Source organism: Rhinatrema bivittatum, chromosome 17 (assembly GCF_901001135.1).
Source record: "Rhinatrema bivittatum chromosome 17, aRhiBiv1.1, whole genome shotgun sequence".
Taxonomy (NCBI): Eukaryota; Metazoa; Chordata; class Amphibia; order Gymnophiona; family Rhinatrematidae; genus Rhinatrema; species Rhinatrema bivittatum.
The window spans coordinates 41,554,648-41,574,361 of record NC_042631.1 but is presented as its reverse complement, the minus strand read 5'-3'; the positions used below and the strand labels follow the sequence as shown (position 1 = coordinate 41,574,361).

Genomic DNA, 19,714 nt, shown 5'->3' with positions numbered 1-19,714 from the left:
GCTCCTTTCAGTTTTTTTCTAACAATTTTTCTCATTTTATCAAAGTTTCCCTTTTGAAAGTTTAGCACGAGAGCCTTGGATTTGCACACTGTTCCTTTTCCAGTCATTAAATCAAATTTGATCATATTATGATCACTATTGCCAAGTGGCCCCACCACCGTTACCTCTCTCACCAAGTCCTGTGCTCCACTGAGAATTAGATCTAAAATTGCTCCCTCTCTCGTCGGTTCCTGAACCAATTGTTTCATGGAGCGTTTGCTATTCCTAGTGTTGTTTGAAAGGGTAAATAACCATTTCCTATTTATCCATTCCATACCACTCATGATTTTATGACTCATATCCCCCCTCAGCTGTTTCTTTTCCAAGCTTAAGAGCCCGAATCTTTCTAGCTATTCTCCATTTTGACTGGTCCTCACAGATGGTAATTTTAAACAGCACCCATTCCCCCCTACAAGTTTTTAACCTTCTAGATTGTATCTTTCAGTTTCTTTCTAAAAAAAAGTCTTCATTTTACCATAGTCTCTCTTTTTATAGTTAAATGCTACTGCAGTCATTTTCCTTACTAATCACCCTCCAGTGATTATGTCAAATTATATTACATTATGATCACTCTTGCCAAGTGTATCTACCACCTTTATCTCTGGCACCAGGTTCTGCATGGCACTAAGATCTAGATCTAATATAGTTTCCCTTCTCGTTGGTTCCATGATCAATTGCTGCATGAAGCAGTCCTTGATTACGTCTAGGAGCTTGAGATTTATCTCCCTTGCATGTCCTGATGTGACATTTACCCAATCAATGCTTGGGTAATTGAAGTCTCCCATTATTATTTTGTAGCCCATTTTATAAGCCAGTCTAATCTCTGTTAGCATTTTGCAGTCTGTTTCTTCATCCTGACCAGGTGGACAGTAGTATACTGTATTCCCATTATTATACTCTTCCCTTTTATCTTTGGAATTTCTAATTGAATATGTAGCTTAGTTAGGGGTAGTAACCACCTCAATAAGCAAGCTACACCCATGCTTTTGTTTACTCGACTATGTAATTCAGTCCTTGTTGGTTGTTGTCTATATATAGATCCTCTTTTCTACATTGCCCCTGCCGTTGAAGCAGAGAGCTATGCTGGCTATGCTTTGAAAGTGAAGTAACAAACTTTCTCCCCTGCCGTTGAAGCAGAGAGCTATGCGTTGAAAGTGAAGTAACAGACTTTCTCCCCTGCCGTTGAAGCAGAGAGCTATGCTGGCTATGCGTTGAAAGTGAAGTATCAGACTTTCTCCCCCGCCGTTGAAGCAGAGAGCTTTGCTGGCTATGCGTTGAAGGTGAAGTAACAGACTTTCTCCCCTGCCATTGAAGCAGAGAGCTATGCTGGCTATGCGTTGAAAGTGAAGTATCAGACTTTCTCCCCTGCCGTTGAAGCAGACAACTCACAGGGTCATTTTCCAAGGTGTGATAGCCCATTATCGCGTGCATTAGGGCATTATCGCACGTGATAACGCCCTAACGCACGCGATAATGGGTTTATCGCGGCGGTAACATTAAAATTAGGGGAAGGAGTAGAGTTAGGAGTTTGTGAGGGGTTTAGGGAAATGGGGTGGCGGCACCACTGCCAGTGATAATGTTTTGGACATTATCTCTGGCAATAACGCAGGAAATAGCACCACCTTTTAATGTGGCGCTATGGGGGGGGCGATAGTGTGTGGCATGGCGAAACTGCAATGCTGTGATGTGGCCGGCTGCACACTAGTTTCCCCCACCCCTTTTTTCACCTTCCCCGCCCCCTTTACCATGGCAGCTCATCATTCCGCAGGGAATGATGAATCTAGCCCGCAATCTGAATCAAGCCTTAAGTTGATTCTACAAATAAGCTCGCCTGTATATGAAGGTTTTAAGTGATGCTTTAAATGTTTTTAAGCACTCACATAAATGCAGCTCTGCTGGAAAAAAATTCCACAGGACTGGAGCCGCTACTGAGAAGGCAGAATCCCTAGTCTCCGAGAGATGTGCGCTTCTTACAGAGAGGATATCCAGCATTCTTCTTTCGGAGGGCCTAAGTAGATGTGTTGGCTGATAGAATTTTAAAAGAGCATTTGATCATGGGAATGAATTTGAATTGATCAATTTGAAAACAATTGTCCCTATTTTGTATATCGTCCACTGAGGCAGTGGAAGCCAGTGTAGGTCCATGAGTCCTGGTGTTATATGCTCGTTTCGGTGTGTTTCGGAAATGACGCAGGCTGCAGAGTTTAACAGCAGCTGAAATAGTCTGAAGGAAATATCAGGGAGGCCAATATAGAGTGTGTTACCATAATCAATAAGTGGTAAAATGGAAGCCTGAACTACTATATCAAAATCTGGTTTTTCCAGAAGATTTTTTAAACTGGAAACCACATGACATTTGTAGAAACCAACTCTAATGATGGATCTAATATATGGATGAAAAGTAAGATTATAATCCATCCAAAGTCCTAGGCTTTTAATGCTTTTCTTAATCAGAAAAGTCATATTATCAATGACAATGGATGACTGTTGGATTTTAGGGGATACACTCTGAATCAAAAGACATATTTAGAGCCAACTTGTTGTGGTGTAACCATTGCTTAATGGTTGAAAGACAAATCTGGAGGTGCTCTGTTGTATCTTGCCATTTCATATGGGTACAGATGAAAAATTGAATATTGTCCACATATATTTTGTACCCCTTATATGTCTATATCTTCAGTTAGTGCCATACATTCTAACTCTCTAGTCTTATTTTTCAAATTTCTGGCATTTACATATGAACATTTTAAAGTAGTTTTATTTGAATTTCTATTTTTATATGTAGACACAACCTGCTTTTTATCAGATGATACAGGCTGTTTGGAGTCATTTTTATCTGCATGCTCTATTTTTAAATGCATCTGGGATTTTTCAGCTTTTACAATTACCTACTAAGGTTTGCCAATATCCTTTGAAGATACCTTCCCCCAAACTATGTGCTGCTGAGCAGCTGTCGACTTTCCCCTATGTTCTGGTTTAAAAGTTGCTCTATCTCTTTTTTCAAAGAGTGCCAGCACTTTGGTTCCACCCTGGTTAAGGTGAAACCCAGCCTGTCAAAATAGCTCCCCTTCTCAAGTATGTTCCCCAGTTCCTAACAAATCTAAAACACTCTTCCCTGCAGCATTGTCTCATCCATGCATTGAGACTCTGGAGTCCTAAGCATGGAACAGAAAGCATTTCTGCGAATGCAGCCCTGCAGGTTATGGATTCAGTTTCCTCCCTAAGAGCCTAAATTTGTCCTCCAGAACCTCCCTCCTGCACCTTCCTATGTAATTAGTACTGATAGGTACCACAATAGCTGGCAGCTCACCAGCACTCTATAAAATCTTAGTTAGATGGCACATGAGATTTGCTAGTTTTGCACCAGGCAGGCAAGTTACCAAGTGATCTTCATGCCCACTGGCCAATTAGCTATCTACTTTTCTAATGATCGAATCACCCACTACAACAGTTGTCCTAACCCTTCCCTCCTGGGCACTAACTAGTAAACTACTAGTTATCCAGAACCAGTTTTCTCATCTTCTCCCATTAAGTAAGTGACTTTGCAAACCCACAATTCTAACATTAGTAAACAAAAACTATCTCTACTAGCTTAGACAAAGTCTATTTTCCTACCACACAAACAATTCTAACACTAGCAAACTCAAACTATCTTTTAAAACTCAGAGAATCAAAGATTATATTCCTATCACACAATTCTAATACTAGCAAAAAAATACTTTTACTAGCTCACAGAATCAAGTTACACAAACAATGCAAACAGTAGCAAACAAATATAACCAGTTAGTTTTAAAGTTATTGGCTAAAGACAGCCAATAACTTTAAACTTAACTGTTTAAATTCAAAAGAACATCGCTGGTTAAGTAGCCACAGAAAAAGAAAGGCGAAGCAGAGCAGATCTGGCTTCTTGATTGTCAGCCTCCACCCAAGTGACACAAAGGTTGAACCTGGCAGCCCAATCCATCCTATCCCCAGGTCCCACCAAAGAATGTTGCAAAGTGTAAGGCCTGCTGGAATATTGGCACCATCTCCTCTCAAGCCACCCCTCCAGGTTGTAAAAATTACTTACCCCTGGGTACTCCCTGCCTCTCTGTCAAGCATAGCCTAATCTTCCCACCCCAGCGAGACACCCTTAAACCCATAAATGCAACCGGAAGCTCAGAACTAGCATCCGGCTCCTGGACAAATAAGCTATCAGCATTGCTGTCAGAGAAAAAGAGAGACATCGGGAGTCGGATGCTAGTTCCGAGTTCCTGATCACATTTAGGGGGGTCCAACTGGGATAGGAGGGTTAGGCTAGGCTTGATAGGGTGAGAGTTGGGCAGTTGGGCAGCCAGGCCCTGCTCCACTTCTCTCTCTTATTTTGCTATGGCCACGTAACTTGTTATTTTCTTTTGAATATAGCTGGCTAAGTAGCAAATTATCCGGCCACACGCAACTTGATTATTTTAGGACTGCTCTGAGACAGTCCTAGAGTTTTCTGGACAGAGCTGAATATTTCCTAAGATAGCCAGATACCTTTGCTGCTCCCTGGAACACCTCTTTTTGATCTGGCTAAGTTTTAGCCAGATAATGACTTATCCAGTAAAACTTGGCTATTTGGGAGGGGACATTTAAACACCAGATTTATTCAGTTAAATCTGGGACTTAGCTGGACAAATCCTTTTGAATATGGACTTTTAAGTATTCTTTTGTAATGCATGCAATACTTAAACATCCCTAACACCAGCAATGACTGGAAATTCAAACCATTTGGAAAGGCCTATTACTTCCTAACTGACTCTACATTTTTTCAGTGCGTTGGCACTCTATTTGCGCTTGTAGTCGTAGGAATCTCATAATTAATCTCATCTCTTATACACTATGCGGTAAATTTTCAAAGAGTTATACACATAAAAAAATTAGCATGTACGAATATAAATAGCATCTACTCACAAACATGTTATTTTATAAACATCAAATATTTTCGGTGAATTTTAAAAGCCCAACGCGCACATCAATTAGGGGGATACACGAATATGATGGGCCAGTGCGCACCGAGCGGATTTTAAAAGCCGCCTGGATGCGCGCATATCTCCCGCTGTGCGCACAGACTTTTTTCGCCAGAAAAGGAGTGGGGCATGGGTGTGGTCTGGCAGAGCATGGGCGTTCCTGGATTTCACATAGAAATTAGCAATGTAAATACTTATGTGCACAGGCGCTCAATGGGGTCCCCTGCCGTGTAACTTTACTTCTGCGTGTAAGTCTTAATGCCAAAAAGAAATAAACAGATCAGTGGGGTTTTAAAGGTCAGGGAAAACAGGAAAGAAAGGAGACTATCCCTTACCTGGACAAACTGGGAAAACTGGTAATGTTGTCAGCCCGCTTGTCTATTAAAATTCCTCCACTTATGGAGTAGATGCAGCATTTGCGTGATTAGGCATGCGCCTACTTAAAATTGCGTGCCTATGTGCGCGCACGCAGCCTATTTTATAACGTGCGTATATACATGAGTATGTTCTAAGATAGCCGTGTCCCTGGGCGAGAGCCGACAAACGCGTGCACATGTGCGCCCACGCGCCTGTTTGAAAGTCACCGTCCCTGTGCAATTTTTGCTTTTGCAAGCTCATGTATACAGGTACAAGAGGGAATTATGAGGTGGAGACTTTTATGCACATAGGTTGCTATTTTAAAAGACATGCACGTGGATCTGCCAACTTATTCTTGACCTTCAGGTACCTGAAGACATAGAGGCAGATGATAGCATGGGTTTCTCTTGTTTGTAGCTGAGTTTATTCCATGGCTGCTTAGTTCTTAGGTCTGAACAATAGCACAGAATACAATAGCCACAATTCTAATTTCAATACCCATTCAAATGTGGTAAAGAAACCTGTACAGATTTAAAAGATTATGTTACTCGGTACTTCTAAGTATAAGGAAACTACGGGAATATTCACGGAGGAATGGCAGCCAGCCATTGGAGGCTAGGCAGCATAGCTACTCATGATTTTCAGTCAGTGACTGGCATTTTAATTCACTCCTATGAAATCTCACGTCCCTTCAACTGCTCCATGTACTTTTTCAGTTACTAGATTTAAGGTCATAAGCAATGCCCAGGGAAGGTAATTTAATAACTGTGCATGGTGGGTTAAAGTCTACCAGTATCTTTTCCGCACAGACTTTAGGACAAATTTTCATAAGTTTGCTTTTAAAATTTGCGAAGTGTCATCATACGTACACAAGTTCATCTACATGAACTTTCACCTGCTCTGTCGAGGATGTAATTTTTGCACTTGCATACTTTGTAAAATTGAAAAGCACTGGCAACAGTCCCCACTCTGCCCTCCTGGAATTCCTCTCTTTGGAATTCCTTTCTTTGCTTCGTGTGAAAACGCATGCAAAACCATAAGAACATAAGAACATAAGAAAATGCCATACTGGGTCAGACCAAGGGTCCATCAAGCCCAGCATCCTGTTTCCAACAGTGGCCAATCCAGGCCACAAGAACCTGGCAAGTACCCAAAAACTAAGTATATTCCATGTAACCATTGCTAATGGCAGTGGCTATTCTCTAAGTGAACTTAATAGCAGGTAATGGACTTCTCCTCCAAGAACTTATCCAATCCTTTTTTAAACACAGCTATACTAACTGCACGAACCACATTCTCTGGCAACAAATTCCAGAGTTTAATTGTGCGTTGAGTAAAAAAGAACTTTCTCCGATTAGTTTTAAATGTGCCCCATGCTAACTTCATGGAGTGCCCCCTAGTCTTTCTACTATCCGAAAGAGTAAATAACCGATTCACATCTACCCGTTCTAGACCTCTCATGATTTTAAACACCTCTATCATATCCCCCCTCAGTCGTCTCTTCTCCAAGCTGAAAAGTCCTAACCTCTTTAGTCTTTCCTCATAGGGGAGTTGTTCCATTCCCTTTATCATTTTGGTAGCCCTTCTCTGTACCTTCTCCATCGCAATTATATCTTTTTTGAGATGCGGCGACCAGAATTGTACACAGTATTCAAGGTGCGGTCTCACCATGGAGCGATACAGAGGCATTATGACATTTTCCGTTTTATTCATCATTCCTTTTCTAATAATTCCCAACATTCTGTTTGCTTTTTTGACTGCCGCAGCACACTGCACCGACGGGTTACATGTGTATTTTTACATGAACTGAGCCCATCAGTCTTGTAACAGCCACTTACACACATCAAACCGTCTTTTATGCATTAAAATGGTTTGAAAATCAGGCCCTGAAAGACAACATCAAGGGGTCAATTTTCAAGAAGCCAGTCAGTGGTAACTTAACCGGCTATGTTATATCCTAACAGCCGCAAGCTATCCGGCTACATTCAAGCCTGTTATCCATTAGCATGGACTTAGCCAGTTAAACTTTGCCGGCTAGCACTGATAATCTGTACCACTTGGCTAAGTTTCCCCTCAATCAAATCATGCCCCCAGGATCCCCTACATGTTAGGGGCCTTATTTTTAAAGAGCTTTATGCACATAAAACAGTGTACTATGCATATTCAAAACCTGATTTACGTGTGTACTTTCATTCCACTGACAGGAGGCATTCTGGGAGTGGAGTTAGCGAGGGGAAAAGATTTATATGCGCTCTTTTGATTTGTGAGCATTACACCTGCTCTTTCTACACTTCTGTCCGTGCATATAGCAGCACAACCCACGAATTTTCAAAGCAGCACTTTCTACCCACAGGCTTTAACCCTATACAGGCTGTTAGAAAATGACCCATCCTGTGGCTGCCTAGTGAAAAAAGGCAGTTTTATGTAACCACTCAATGGGGTACATTTTCAGGGGATAAGATTTTGTTGCGTAACTCCTAAAGTTAGATGCCTACAACCTTTTCAAAATTTACCCCCAAATCTGTAAGGCCATTCCTTAGCATTCTGGGAGCTGTAGTCACAGGTCATTACATCTCAGTGCATACAGCAATGAGAGTTAATAAAACTGGACTGGCTGAAAACGTTTGAGTTTTTAAGAAGAAGATACATGGATGAGATTGAAAGAACAATATGTAAATAGTTCTCTTTGGCCCCTTTGGTCTCCAAAGTCTATGCATATGCTCCCTACTTGGTCTTCTTGGTCTTTTAGGTAGGCAGTGCCTTGTGTGGCTATAAGAACTCACACGCAAATGTGTGAATTTTAGCTCTCTTGTCTTCCTGGTACATATCAGTTTTTTTCTCATATTTTTGAAGGTCTTTGAGGAATCCAAGTTTCAACCGAATGAACAGTTATATATTTAGAAAAACAGCAAAAGATGTAATAGATATATGACATACAAAGCAATGAGAAGCTGGGTGAGCTCGATTCTAAAAGTCTATCAACCACCTAAGGCTTTGAGGTCAGCACAGAAGAATTTTACTGGAAGTCCCAACAGTGACGTTAGCCCATCCTAATGTCACTAGGGATCGGGCTTTTCAGCAGCAGTGCCCATTCTTTGGAACTCTCTTCCTGATGAAATTAGAATGGAACCTTGAGCAAAAATCTTGAAAAAGGCATTAAAAAACTTTCTTTTTAAGAAAGCCTTTACTGGGAAACGAGTAAGGCAGGGTTTTTTCTCATCTGATGGGTGCATCTTTGTAATCTACTCTGTGACTAACGGGATCATTTACTAAGCATTTTTCCCATAGACAAAGCATGAGAGAAAATCTTTAGTAAATAGGCCCCTAAGTTTGTTGTGATGTATTTTATGTATGTCTCTATTGTAAATTGCTTCCATTTTTTTAATGATGTATGCAGTATATAAAATTTAAATAAACTAAACTAAAATAACCAGTGTATGCCACATGTAGTTATGATAACCAATGGAATAATGTATATATGTGATACTTAACAGAGTCCCAGAAATACCCCGTTTTGTTTTTACACACTGTGGCTATACCTACAGCACCAGAATGTAATCTGCTTTGAAAGATGGAAAATAACTTGAATAAATAATTTTATGGGCAGCCAAGACTTCTGTCCTCATCTGGCACCCACTCCCTTTACACCTCATTAAATAAACTTACACAAATAACATGAGCCACATAAACTTTATGGGAACCATGATGCTACAGATTTATTAAGAAAATATAACCAAACAATTGACCTAAACATAACAAATAAGATATTTATTTATTTATTTATTTTTAATTTTTATATACCGATGTTCCTGTAAAGAATACATATCGCACCGGTTTACAAGGAACTGAACAGTCGCCTCCAGGGCGGAAATACATTAAAACAGTCGCCTCAAGGCAGAATACATTAACACAAGTATACAGGAAAACTATTAAAAGAGAACTTTCATAAACTCAATTAAATGTAACTGTGAACCATAAATCAGGAACCATAAATCAGGAACATATGTACAGAGGTAGGTATATCGTCTGTCGCTTCAGTCCGGGAGCGATTTCCTGACGCAAATCGTTTTCCGTACGGAAAATGGCGCCGGCAGGAGATCGACTGCAGGAGGTCGTTCAACGGCGGTCCGGAACCTCCGCTGAACGACCTCCTGCAGTCGATCTCCTGCCGGCGCCATTTTCCGTACGGAAAACGATTCGCAGCAGGAAATCGCTCCCGGACCCCCGCTGGACCCCCAGGAACTTTTGGCCAGCTTGGGGGGGCCTCCTGACCCCCACAAGACTTGCCAAAAGTCCAGCGGGGGTCCGGAACAACCTCCTGCAGTCGAATCGTGTTGGTCTATGGCCGCCGCCATTTTGCGCCGCCATTTTGGAAAATGGCGCCGGCTGAAGACAACACGATTCAATTGCAGGAGGCTGTTCCGGACCGCCGCCGTTCCGGACCGTCGCTGGATCCCCAGGTAATTTAAAGCACAGATGCAGCTTTGATTTCCTTAAGAGAAGCGGGACACGGGAGTTGGATAAACCTGTCTTACACAAACAGTGCAGTTAGCCACCTTTGGGCAAACTCAGCTGGAGCTAAGCTAATGAAATATATTAGGGAAAAAATTAAGTAGAGCAAGAAATAAGACCGCCGCCGTTCCGGACCGCCGCTGGATCCCCAGGTAATTTAAAGCATTTGGGGGGGGGGGTCCGGAGGGTGGGGGATTTAATTTAAAGGGTCGGGGGTGGGTTTTAGGGGGTTTTAGTGTGCCGGCTCACGATTTTAACGATTTTCACGATACTTTACACACCCAAACGGCAACAATACGATTCCCTCCCCCTCCCAGCCGAAATCGATCGTTAAGACGATCGAGGACACGATTCACATCTCTAATTGATATGACTCTTTGTATTACAGCATTTAGGTGTGCTGATTTGGGGGAAGTTATAGGTAGAATCCCATTGCTTGAAGATCTTGTAGTTCTCTGTGGAGTGTGAAAGTGAAGTGCTGCAATGTGCCATTCCATTTTATTGTTGTATAGGGTTTTATGAATTAATGATAGTGTTTTAAACTGGGAACAATATATGATTGGGAGCCAGTGTAGATCCTTTAAGATTGGGGTTATGTGTTCCGTTTTTTTAGTATTTGTTAGAATTCTAGCAGCCGAGTTTTGCCAGAGTTGAAGGGGTCTAATGGTGGAAGTTGTGAGGCCTAAGAGTAAAGCATTGCAGTAGTCTATTTTTGAGAAAAGAAGTGCTTGCAGAACTGTTCTAAAATCATGATTGTGAAGGAGTGGTTTTAATTTTTTTAAAACATGTAACTTAAAATAACCGTCTTTAATTAGATTATCCAGTTTTTCAGTTTAGTTTGCTATCAAGTGTGACACCCAGGTCTTTGACTTCATGAGCGATAGAGTATTTGCTTGCCGATGTTGTTATGTGGATGGCGGGATGAGGCCACGGAGGCACAGAATAACAAAGGCAACAACAACTGCCTTTCCTACACTTTTAAAGCTACAGAAATATCCCCTCTCCCTTGCAGCTTATCCAATCAGCCCGACAGACTATATTCCAGAGCTTCTTGAATGTCCACAATGAAGCAACAGAGCACCACTATCCACCTCCCCCCCCCCTTCCTAACCCCTACCATCCTCCTAAGGGCTACTCCACGGTTGCCCATGAGGCTAGGCCTGATGCCCACATTTTCTTGGGCAGCCGGGTACCTGGCCCCATCTACCTTCCTCATAATAATAATAATGATAATTTAATAATATGACATTTTTGGAAGTCAATGTTGCATCTGAGGATTTGACTTTTTAAAATAAAAGGTTAATTTCATTGTATTTTTTTTTCTGTTTTTGTGCTGTGTTATAAATGTATTCATTTTTATCTGGTTTTGAGAGTTTGTAAGAAGGATGACACTTCCCATGGTATATAGTTTATGGGAGATATTATCAATGCCATTTACATGCATAAAACCCGGGATGCTCTAAAACCTACCCAGGCTAAATGTGTGGAAAGCACGCACATAACCCATCTTCACACATGCCTTTATATATTCAGGGAGGCGGGAGTCATGACTTACGTATATACATTTTGATTTAAAAAGTATGTGGGTGCATTACTCCATAATAGTTGTGCCCTGTTTGGAGCAGAAGAGGTCTAGAACTCACCACCTGTTCCAGAATGTTGCTTGCGTTCATGGACATTGGTCTATTTCCTAAGGAAATGCTTCAAATATTTCTGTTGTTAATATGTGGCAATATATCCTGGCTGTAATCACTGGAAAATACTCTCATAAATCAATCTTTTCCCCCCCTCAAAGATGGCCATGCAAATAGTTTGATTTATCCCTTAAACTCAAGACTATAGTGTACAATTATTTTGTAAATGCAATGTTTGCTAATATTGGGTAAATTTTATAACATGCGTGAGCACGTCCATGTGCGCACGCTACCCGGCGCACACACATGGACACACAATTTTATAACATGAGAGTGCAGGTGTGCACATGTTATAAAATCAAGAGTAGGCACGAGCAAGGGGGTGCAAAACTGTGCACCTTGCGTGCGCTGAGCCCACGCCGAGCCGCACTGTCTTCCCTCGTTCCCTACCCCCCACCCCACCTTCCCTTCCCTTCCCCTGCCTCCCCCACCCTTTCCCCCCTACCTTTTTCGGTTTTTTTTTCTTGTTTTAAAACGTACTTCAACTCTGGGGATGAAGTAAGTTGCGCGCACCGGCCAATTGCTGGTGTGCGATCCCCCGCAGAGCAGCAAATGACCGCTGTGCCGGGAGCCTCTGACCCCCATCCCCACCCCGCTCTAGACCACCTCACCCTGCCCCCTTCCCGCCCCTTTAGAAAAGCCCCGGGACTTACACGCGTCCCAGGGCTTTACGTGCATCGCCGGGCCTTTTGGAAATAGGCCCGGCGCATGTAACCCTTTGAAAATCCAGCCCATTCTGTGTATTTCTCTAATTTTGCATTGTTATACATGAAGTTTGATATTTGATAGCTTTGACAGTTTTAAGCTGTTCATGAATTGATGGTGAATTGATTAAGGAAGTTTTCTTTCACATCCTGCATGGTATTTATTTCAAACTAAGAAAGTATTAAAAAGTATTGTAATTCCTGTTTAAAATGTCTTACAACTAAAGAAGATTCAAATGGAAACATTCTAGGACATGAGCCAATGAAAAAGTTTTGCCAATTTGTATTTCATCAGTGAAACCTTTAGCTGAAAGAAAAAAACAATTGAATAAATGTGCAAATGTACACAGTCTGAATCCTACTGTACTAGAATCTACCATATTGTGCTGTGCAAACCAGAAATACAATCAAATGGGATCTAAATGGTAGACTAAAATATTATCACATTAGTAAACTGCAAATGGGATTATAGAAAGAGACAACAGTGGGATGTTCTCTGAAGGGAGTCATGCAATGCTCTGTTTGTTTGGGTTTTATTTCACATATTGTTTTCCTTTCATTCTGTTCATCTGTAGATGCCATTCTGTTTCATTGCAGACTGGTCTGTTCTAGGGGTAAACCCTGATAATTCACTTTTATCCATATTTATCAAGTTCCCATTTATATCTTCACAGCCCAATCACAGTATGATTATGAGACGGAGACAGACGAGGTCGTTGACTATGACATTGACGTTGACCAGACTGTTCAGCAGCAACAAGGTGAGAATCTCTTGTTTATGTATTTTTTTGTGTTAAAACTAGGTATCACATAATAATACACTAAAAAAGCCAATGTAGGATGCAATATAATATGGAGAAAATTATGAACATGGGAATATTGATGCATTTCAAGCTAGAATATAAATTACATAAAACATTAAAACATAAGAACATACCATACTGGGTCAGACCAAGGGTCCATCAAGCCCAGCATCCTGTTTCCAACAGTGGCCAATCCAGGCCATAAGAACCTGGCAAGTATCCAAAAACTAAGTTTATTTTATCCTTCGTCAGGGTGGGCTTGATGTTTGCAAAAGAATGCAACCATACTGAAGTAACAAAAATTAAGGTGCCCAGGTAGAATTATGTAACTACCATGTATTTATTCTGGAATTTACTTCCAACAAAGTCTTATCCAAAGCCAGCAGGAAATGGTAACTCCACCCTAGCTAAATATGGAAAATGTGATATCAATGTCAGGCTTAAACCAACCATATTATTTGACCTAAAGTTTCCCTGACTAACAGAAAACACATTTGTGGTTAGTTAATGCCTGGAACGAAGAACCAATTTTTTGAATTTCTTTTTACAACCAGCTCAAAAACCACAGAGAAAATAAGATTTAAGGTGTTATATCTGAAAGTAACAATTACTTATGTAGAAATTCAGATGTGTTTTTAATTGGTACAATACATTGTATCAATCATTTACATCTTCTACATGACGTAAATGGAGTGGTAAAGACAGGATAGAGAAATTAGGGAAAGACAGAAAAGAAAAATTGATTTATAAAAGTTTGAAATCACATTTCTAGCATTAACTTTTTATACTGCCTCCTGCTGCTACCATTCACCATTCCCATGCTCTTGTTTTCTAAATCAATTGTTTCCTTCAGGTTTTGTTACACAAGGACCATCTCAGAAAGTGACGATCATCCAAGGATTACAGACCACGCCTGTAGTAAAGTGTAAGTTATTCATAGGAAGCAACTTGCAATTAAGGGAAGATGAATGATGGGTGCATCACAAGTTAGATGAATGATTGCATGGAAAGACAACAGAGAAATTACACGACACATGATTGTGTAGATGCCGTGCATGGACAATATAATATCTGATGTAGGATAGGACAGACAAATGCACAGACGAGATAAAGCTGGTAGACATGATTTTAGGCTATGATGAAAGAGTGAAAAGCAGAAGAGCAGAAATATGGATACATTGATAGTTGGATAGTTGAACATATTTATGGATAAATAAATAGGTGACTAACATGGATGAAAACACCAAATTATATATTCAATGAATATTTTCATATTTAGTTTACTAAAAAGACATGCAATACAGGTAGATGTCAATAAGCAGGAAAATGAAACTGATTAAAATGGTCATTGCATATTGCCATGGCACTTTCAGTAGATTATGATGAAATTCTGGCCACAGTTATACATTTGAATCCATGATAATGGAAATAATGGACAAGTAGAAGGATATATGAAATGGCTTACTTTGAGTGCAAGTCAATCTAAATAGATTCTAACAGTATCTGTTGAATTCACAGCCATGAGAACTGCTCACAATGGCAAAGTCTGCAGCACTTGGGGTAACTTCCACTTCAAGACCTTTGATGGGGACATTTATCACTTCCCAGGAACTTGCAACTATATCTTTTCTTCCCACTGCAAGAGCAATTACGAGGACTTCAACATCCAGATGAGGCGCTCCATAATGAACAATGTAGTTACCATCAGCTATATCACCATGAAGATCGATGGGGTTGTCATTGAAATAAAAAACAATTCTGTTTTGATCAATGGGGACCCGTAAGTTTAAACATCTTAACATTATATGAATTGGCATTGTATCTTTTAACGGGTGGATACAGCAGGAATTTCTGTCCCTTAACTGAATATAATGTATCTGCATATGTCTGCTTCTTTACTCCACCCTTAACGTGACAGCTAATTTGTTCTTCCACTAAAATGGCAATGCTGTTCCTCCTTTTCTACTCTAAAATAGAGTAATTGAAGTAACTGTATTAAGTCCATCCAGAACAGAGTGTGCACTGCTGAGGATTATCTTACTTAAAAGTTTTAAAAACTTACCTCTCTTCTCTTTTGTCTTCTACTCCTACAGTTCTCCAGTTTCCTTAATACATGATGCATTAATCACTCCAGTTGACTGTTTTACTGGTCCTGTGATGGAAATCTTTTCCTTTCAGGGTTCAGCTGCCTTACAGCAAGTCTGGAATCCAGATCGAAAAAAACAACAACTATTTGAAACTGACTGCTAAGCTGGGTTTACTTTTAATGTGGAATGAAGAGGACAGCATCCTGGTAACTAAACTATTTTCAGATAATATGGAATGCCCCCTAGATATAGCTCTGAAATTCTTTCTTTCAGTATTATGTAGCTATAACACTCCTTTTGCCCAAGTATTTGCTAAATTTAATGTTTTAGCCAAAAAGGCACAAGAGTGGAGCAAAGAGAACATGCAGCAAGATTAGGTACAAAAATGTGAGGAAAACGTTTCAGCAAATCAATATAGAATCTAAAACGGTATTTCATCAAAAGTTGAACTACAAAGTTCACACTGCTATACCATAGTTTTAACAATTCAGCTTATAAAGTCCCAGATATAGTCAGATCCCCCAAAATGGCCATGTTTCGCCAAGATAGCTTCTTTGGTAAGGATATCACTAGGAATTCTTGAATGTAAGAAAGCAGTATCTCCAGCAAAGGAGTCCTGTTTGAGACACAATGCTCTCTTACTTAAATTCACCTATATTTAATGCATCAGTCATTTGATAAAATGCTCTTTGTATGTGGACTGGAATTTGCTGAGTTATGAAATACCCCATAATAAGCGTTCAACATCCATCAGATCAACAGAGTTTTTATCTCCACAAGACAAGACCTTAGAGCAGTGGTAGTCCTCAAGGGCTGCAAAAGGATCTGTTTTCAGGATATCCCTAATGATTATTTAAGATGAAATGCTTATTTTTATTCTCTGATTTAGTTTACCATTACCAACTATCTGTAGGTATTCAATAAGTTCTTTCCTTATCTCTTAAGACTGCTCAGTGGACTGTTATCCTTCTTAACATGCATCAATGATATTCCAAGGAAGATAGATAGAAAGCAACTTCAGCAACTATCTGCTAACTTATTCTATTAAAATTAAGAAAATTACTTTCATCTTAACTTTTCAACATTTCCAATTGTCACTTTTAGATATGAGCCCTGTAGGGTGGCTGATGGTGTTTTATATACCAGTAAAGAAACTGATCAATTAACTAACCACTATGGGGATCAATTTAAACTTCCAGATTGTCATGTATTACTTGCATGGAAATGAAATAGATATCAGAAAATCATAATTCAGTTAATCAGATTGACCAGTTCTACTGTTTGCAGTATATTTCTCTCCTTTTTGCAGGCAACACATGGCGGTCTCAAATGTTTGATTTATAAAGTTGTGATTTCATAGATCTAAATTTTATGGTTTACAACAATACCCTATATTTTCATAGCTTTCAGAAGTAATAAAGATATTTCTGAAATATAAACAAATGAATGGGGCAATTAGTGTTACTTTCACTTCAGTCTGATTATAATCTGGAACTGATTTTCTTGTTTTTTCTTTCCTCTCAATTCAGCTGGAGCTGGATGACAAATATGCCAACCAGACCTGTGGGCTTTGTGGAGATTATAACAGCATTTCCATTCAAAATGAGTTCATTTCCAACAGTAAGTACCTCATGGGATTAGGTACTAGGTTTGTCCTTTAACCTTTTTCTGGGAATCATCTGAATTTAGAAATGGATTACATTTGTAACCCCTCGGCTGAAGTCTTCAATTCAAGAGTACTCTTTAATTTGAAGGGTTTATGATGTCCCCACCTTGTATGCATATATAAGCCCCACTCTATTCCAGGATTCCCTGTTGGGGAGGGGGCACAATTACTCTCCAAAGCCATGAGCGTTGTTCTAGCAATCTTTATATGTAATCATTTTTTACTGAGTTTAAGATTTTGATCCACTCAACATTCAATTAAAAGGAAATACCATGGAACAAGAATAGAAATGAAGTAAACAAAATACCCAGGAAACAATCAACCATGTATAATTAGATCACATGGGGGACTATTTATTAAAGGAAAAAAAAGAAAAGGAAACATGTATGCATTGTCGGGCAATTCCAAGCAGCTCTACTCATATACAGAGCCACTAGCACTGGATCTAATGGGGTGGTAAATCACTAGAGCTATCCCTGACTTGGAAGATAATTATAAAGTTGATCTGGTTTATAGAATACAAATGTAACATCTTACAATTTAATTTCACATTTACCTGGAAATCTAAGCAAGAAGGTGGCCCTTAGGGCAACCATCTGCTTCTTATTCAAAAACATCTTATGCCTTTGTTGGGTTATCCTAGATAAATCAGAAATAGCGCAACTCTGTGGCCCAGAAACACATTTTGATTAGCACACACATACAGTTTTAAAGTCCAATTTTTGTCTGGTTTCAAAGGTAAGGCCACTAAAAAGGTTGCCCTTGAAATGACTTCTGATTGGAAATCTTGTAGAAAACCATCTTATGAACATTAACTCAAAGCATATGATTGTTTACCATGAATATGAATGCTAATACTGTAAACCATTGTGATCTTTTGGATCGACCATATATAAAACACCTAAATAACAAATAAATAAAACCTGTTAGGTCCAAAGTATCTTCTAGGTCTGTTTAAGCGATTCCTTCCTTGAGTACTAATAGGTAGATGAAACACTTCAGCAATAGATTGTATAGAGTATACAGGAACCTTCAACATTTCTTGATACAATTTCTTTAACATATTCATAATTGATACCAAATGAGATTTATGAAAATTTAAGAAATAGAAGCAATCCCCACTTCAGAGGTCAGAGCCAGAGTCCTGGAAAAGATAGTCTTCCCAAGCCTGGAGGAGTATGGGTATTGGGACTGAATGAGACATCTGTCCCACTAAAAGTGGCAAATCCAATGCCAAGTTCATTCCTTTCTGAATTTTCTCCCTGAGTAGGGAAGTCCCAGATTTCTCAAGAGTTACCTGAGCCAGCTGAAGTGATGAAATGGATTTTGATAGGCAAGGCCAAAGACATCTCTTCCTCTTCTTGCCTATAACGAGTAACCTGGCAAGGAACTCTTTCAAGGACTCTCCACTTTCTATCTGGCAAACCAGCAGGTATAAGAAGATCTTAGGCCATTTATTTATTTATTTATTTATTCAATCTTATATACCGGCTTTCAAGTTCATTTCAAGGCGGTTTACATTGATTGAAGTTGCAGTAGCAACCTTCAAACACATATATACTAAAAACAAAACATGGTACATGACTAAAATACATTAAAACCAAAAGCTAGCTGACTAAAAATATATTAAACTAAACCCTTTCAAATCCCAACAATTCTGCCACATCTTCCCAGGTACCCCCCTTCCCTCCACCCATCCATCTACCCTCCTCCCCTCCACCCACCCATCTCCCCTCCTTCCCTCTTAGACTCTCCTCTCCCTCCTCTCCTAGTGTCTCTGTACTACTATGGAAAACTGGGTCAACTATTCAGGCTAAAAGCCTGTTCGAATAGCCAGGTTTTTATCTGCTTCCTAAAGCTGTTAATGTCCTCCTCTGTCCGAATCTCAGCGGGTAAGGAATTCCACATTTTTGGCCCTGCTAAAGATAAGGACCTCTCTCTCACTGAACTAAGGTGAGCCAGCTTGGGCGATGGAATGGTCAACAAGGCCTGCCCAAGGGACCTCAAATTTCGTGATGGGACATGGATACGTAAGGAGGCATTCAGCCATTCCGAATTCGTGCCATATATTGCTTTATGTATTAAAGTTAGGCACTTGTATTGTATACGGAACTGAACCGGCAACCAATGTAAACCCATCAGAACTGGGGAAACATGATCAAATTTTTTTGTGTCAGATATTAGCCGTGCAGCGGCATTCTGCAACAATTGCAGCGGACGGATAGTCGATGAGGGCAAACCCAACCATAGGGCATTACAATAATCTAACTTGGGTAGAATTAATGCCTGGACTACAATCCGGAAATCATTTGAGTGCAATAGTGGTTTTAATCTCCTTAACACTCTTAATTTGTGAAAACCGTCTTTTAGGATAGCCTTCACAGAAGATTTCATTTTAAGCTCAGAATCTAGCATACACCCTAGATCTCTTACCTCAGATTGAATTTTATATAAAGGGAGACAGTTAAGGATGTCCTTTTCTACTTTCTCTGTTACCTTGTTACCGATAAAGAGTATTTCGGTTTTTGAATTGTTTAGCGCTAATGACATATGCGTAAGAAGTTGGTTTATTGATTGATAATAGACATCCCAGAGTTTCAATGTAGCTGACAAAGAATCTTTTATGGGTATCAATATCTGGATATCGTCCGCAAAAACGTAGTGTACCAGCCCCAGACCCGCTAAGAATCTACATAATGGGGCCATATAAATATTAAATAAAGTTGGTGAGAGGGAAGAACCCTGAGGGACTCCAGTATGAAGATCAATTACCTCGGATTCAGCTGTTCCCAATTTAACAACGTATGATCTATTGGCCAGAAACGATTTAAACCAATCTAATGTTTTGTCTTGAAGACCCA

At 39.9% G+C, this 19,714-nt stretch overlaps 1 protein-coding gene across 3 annotated transcripts in view; it reads left to right on the top strand.

Moving 5' to 3' along the window:
* Window positions 1-19,714, top strand: part of LOC115079411 (mucin-5AC-like) — a 113,056-nt gene that overhangs the window by 13,120 nt on the left and 80,222 nt on the right. For all 3 annotated transcript variants that reach the window (XM_029582981.1, XM_029582980.1, XM_029582979.1), the window contains exons 2-6: window positions 12,972-13,058; window positions 13,954-14,025; window positions 14,619-14,880; window positions 15,279-15,393; window positions 16,717-16,807. In XM_029582981.1, coding sequence (XP_029438841.1) covers window positions 12,972-13,058; window positions 13,954-14,025; window positions 14,619-14,880; window positions 15,279-15,393; window positions 16,717-16,807 — 627 coding nt within the window. The remainder of the gene's footprint in view (window positions 1-12,971; window positions 13,059-13,953; window positions 14,026-14,618; window positions 14,881-15,278; window positions 15,394-16,716; window positions 16,808-19,714) is intronic.